This window comes from Plutella xylostella, chromosome 19 (genome assembly GCF_932276165.1).
Source record: "Plutella xylostella chromosome 19, ilPluXylo3.1, whole genome shotgun sequence".
NCBI lineage: Eukaryota > Metazoa > Arthropoda > Insecta > Lepidoptera > Plutellidae > Plutella > Plutella xylostella.
Window position 1 is genome coordinate 1,032,393 of NC_063999.1, and position 4,325 is coordinate 1,036,717.

General features: G+C 37.3%; 1 protein-coding gene across 1 annotated transcript; it reads right to left on the bottom strand.

Moving 5' to 3' along the window:
- Positions 1-2,913: 2,913 nt before the first annotated feature.
- On the bottom strand, positions 2,914-3,783 carry LOC105382574. The gene has a single exon (XM_011552478.3). The coding sequence runs from the start codon at positions 3,781-3,783 to the stop codon at positions 2,914-2,916; it is 870 nt and encodes a 289-aa protein (XP_011550780.3).
- Positions 3,784-4,325: the final 542 nt, after the last annotated feature.

Sequence of the window (4,325 nt, forward strand, 5' to 3'; positions counted from 1 at the left end):
AAAGGCCTCCTCCAGATTTAGCCACTCGTCTCTGTCTAGCGCTACGTCCATCCAGCTATTGCCGGCCACTGCGCGGATTCCATCCACCCAGCGCTTGGGCGGGCGGCCTCGGCGGCGCGAGCCGTGGGCGGGGCCGAGCCACGCAGTCACCAGGATGCTCCATCTGTGGTCGGTACAGCGAGCTAGGTGACCAGCCCACTTCCACTTCATACGTCTCGCATGTAGTAGTGCGTCTTTAATTCCAGTCCTCTCTCTGATATCTTCATTTCGTATTTTGTCTTTTAGCCTTATGCCAAGGATGCTACGTTCCATTGCTCTTTGACAGGTTGTTATTCTTTTTGCGTTAGCTTCAGATAGACTCCATGTTTGGCAGGCGTACGTAAGAGAAGGAAGGATACATGAGTCCATAACCTTTTTCTTGAGGTTTATTGCTACGTTCGATTTCAGGATCTCCTTAAGAGACCAGAATTTCTTCCATGCTATTGCAATTCTTCTTTCTATCTCTTCCTTGTCAACATCTCTGAATGATACTAGCTTGCCTAGGTATACATAGTCCTCAACGTACTCTATTGGTGCTCCATCAATTTTGATTATTCTTCTACAGCCGTTTGTCATTATCTTTGTCTTATCTAAGTTCATTTCTAAGCCCACCTTAGTGCTATGATTGTGGAGGTCTTGTAGCATAAATTCTAGGTCTCGTGCCGATTCCGCGAATAGGACTATGTCATCAGCGAACCTTAAATGGCTCAGCATCTTGCCTTTTATGATGATTCCTCTATCTTTCCATCTAGATTTGCAGAATATGGTCTCTAAGACGGCTATAAAAATTGTTGGTGATAATGGGTCACCTTGTCTCACGCCTCTGCCGACTTTGAATTCATTTCCGGGCCTTTCAAGACTGATCTTGCTAACACAGTTTTCGTAAATGTTCTTAATAATTTCAATATAATTTTCTTCAACTTTGTGGTGTTGTAGAGCCTCTAGAATAGACCGGTGGGAGATTGAGTCGAATGCCTTTTTGTAGTCAACAAACGCTACATAGAGACAAGAGTTGAATTCTTTGTACTTTTCAATTATTTGTGTTAAGACATGGATATGATCAATCGTTGAGAATTTTGGTCTGAAACCCGCTTGTTCAACTGGTTGTCTCTGGTCAATTGTCGGTCCGATTCTTTTCAGAAGACAGTAAGCGAACATTTTATATATACTTGACATCAGGCTGATTGGTCGATAATTTGAAATATTTGACGGGTCACCTTTTTTGTAAATAAGTATGATTTCCGATTTAGTCCATTGTCTCGGAACTCTCTTTTCTTTCAGGATATTATTAAAAAGTTGGCATAGTAGACCTGCCAATAACTTTTCGCCCAATTTGATTGCCTCGTTTATGATACGGTCAGATCCTGGACATTTGTCGTTACTGAGGTGTCTCATAGCAGTGATAATTTCTTTTAAATTAAATTCTTTGATACATTCCGTTCCTTTTAGTGGTGTATAATCTCGATTTAATAACTCATCGTCGTCAACTTTCGGTTCATAAAGCTCTTTATAGTATTCAGTGGCCAATGATATAAGTTCTTCTCTATTGTTCGTAGTTTTGCCTTCTTTTGTTAGGTTAGGAATCCAATTTCTAGATTTTCGTAGAGCCTTTTCTGCACGTTTTAGGCCTCCTGTCTTTATCAACCATTCTTCATAAACTTTAAGCTTGTAGTTTTTATATTCTTCTTTTAGTTTTCTTGAGATGGATTTATGTAGAGCACTTAGACATTTTTTCTCTATTTTTGTTTTAATGGTTTTGTTTATTAAGTTGTGCCTCCTTAGTATAAGCGCTTTTGTGGATTCCAATATATTGAATTTATTGTTGTTTACATTATTATTAGTTACATTTTTTGCTTCAATTAAGCTTTCAGTTATTGCCTTTTCTATTGTGTCGTATAACTGTTGAGTTGATGTATTTTCTATTAGATATTTTTCAATTTTATGTTCCAGTAGCTCTATGTATTTGTTTTGTTCTTCTTCATGTTTCAGTGTAGAGTGGCTGTTTGTAAAGTATTTTCTGCTTTTTTTCTTACTATTAAGGTATAGTGTGCCTCGTAAGAGTCTATGGTCTGAACGGAAAGGGATACTCTTTAGGACTTCGACATCAGTGAAGAGATCTTTCCTATTTGACAAGATGTAATCTATTTCATTCTTTGTATGTCCATCAGGCGACAACCATGTCCATCGTTGGTTTATGTTCTTTTTATAAAAGGTGTTCATTATTGCTAGGTCATCCTCCATTGCAAAGTCTATAAGTCTTTCTCCTCTATTATTTCGATCGCCGGAGCCATAAGTGCCGACCGATTTGCCAAGACTTTCTTTTTGGATACCAATTTTAGCATTGAAGTCTCCCATGATGATTGTATTCTTGAAACATTTTTCTCTTGCTCTACCAATGTCTTGGTAAAATGCATCCACGTCCTGATCTGTTGCTCGCTCTGTCGGTGCATAAACTTGTATAATAGAGAGTGGATCATTTTGAGTTTTCAGATTTAGTAAGGCAACTCTATCAGAGAATCCAACGAACTCTATGATTTGAGATCTTAAGTGTTTTTTAGTTAGAAAACCTACGCCTCTTGTGCCTTGAGTTTCGCCAAAGTAGTGAAAAATACACCAGTCTCTTTCTTCAATGCCATATCCTTCTTTGCGGATTTCCGAAATACCGATGATATCCCAATTAATATGTTTCAGCGCATTTTGTAACTCTATCATTCGTTCTTCTTGTAGAAGTGTTCGTACATTATAAGTGCATATGTGTAGTTTATTTAGTGTGTCTGGAGGGTTATAGTCGCTAACTCCCGCGGGGACCAGCCGTGTTGGGAGAGTATTGGTGGGAGGGGGCAATGTGCTATGGGGGGGGCCTGATTGTCGTTGCTAAACTCTTTTGGGTGTCGTTTTTGTATCATTTAGCTTATTCTGAGTAGGGCTAGTAGTAGTTGCTTTAAGTTCTCTATAGTTCTTGTTTATGAACGAACTCATACTTTTTTGTTTTGTTGGACTTGTTTTGGACGTTTTGTTTATCTTTATAGGTTGATTTTGGCTATTTGTTGGTGTTTTTTCATTTTTTTGTGATGTGCTAGCCTCTTTTTGGTGTTCAGGACTTTCTGATAGGCGACGCTTATTGTTGATTGGTTTATTGAGTATCACCAGTTTATCATACTTTATGTAAGCGCGGTTCCCCTTTTCTATCTCTTTTTTTAGTTCTTCTTGCAGTGATTTCCTGATCTCTAGCACCTTCTTAGGGTAATCTTCTTTCAGATAGCAACCGGTGCTTTCGAGCTTATATTTATTTTTCATTATTTCAATCTTTTTTCCCATTGTAGTGGTTGACAATAATATTGGTCTTGGCTTATTCTCCCTCTTCTTCCCCATTCTAGTCACAAATTGTATATCTTGCCGGCTACATTCAATTTCGAGGTTTATTGTTATTATATCTGTCACCATTTTTTCCAATTCGGCATATGCACCATTTTCTTCTTCCTCTGCTACTCCAAATATAACTATATTCCTCTTTCTTGATTCACGGTCAATTCTTTCTAGTTCCTTTTCCTGTGCATTAGTTTTATCCTTTAAAGTGTTCACTTCCGATTGAATTGTTTCGAATTTGTTATCAATACTGTTTATGATTTTGCCTGTTATATTTGCCTCCAATGATTCAATTTTATTATCCAGGGTAATAAGCTGGTCTTTCATCTCCAAGTTCATGTTTTTAATTGCTTCTAGTAGTTGGTGATATTCAGACATTGTATCAATATATATATATTTTTATTTTATTTTTTATGTCTCTACGTGCGTGCGACTCTACACTTTCATGTATAGCTCTACTTTTTCGTTGGAGTTTTACTCTACAATTTTATCGCTATAAAGCTCTACAATTTTTGTTACGCTACTTGACGCTAAAACTTGGTGGCAGCACTTTCGTTTTTTGTATTTTGGCATACAGCGCCCTCTATTGTTGAGTGGCAAAACTTTATTGATTGATCATCCGAAAACAAAACTAGCTGTTGATCTTGGGAATTGATAGATGGCGTTGTTATTCTTATTTCTTGTAGTGTGTTGACTGTACTGTTTTGATGAGAATGAGTAAGCAATTTTTGTAGGTTATGAAACAAATTATTCGATAGTCCTTGGCTTTTGGGTTTGTGTTTATAACTATCCACTTAAGAATCACTTATAAAAAGCCTTTTTTTTGGTATTCAAACTGCACTAGTACATTATTTCACTTTAATCACTGGTTTATTGACTTTATCACTTTTGACCTTTTTTGTCACTTTCTTTGTGTTTTA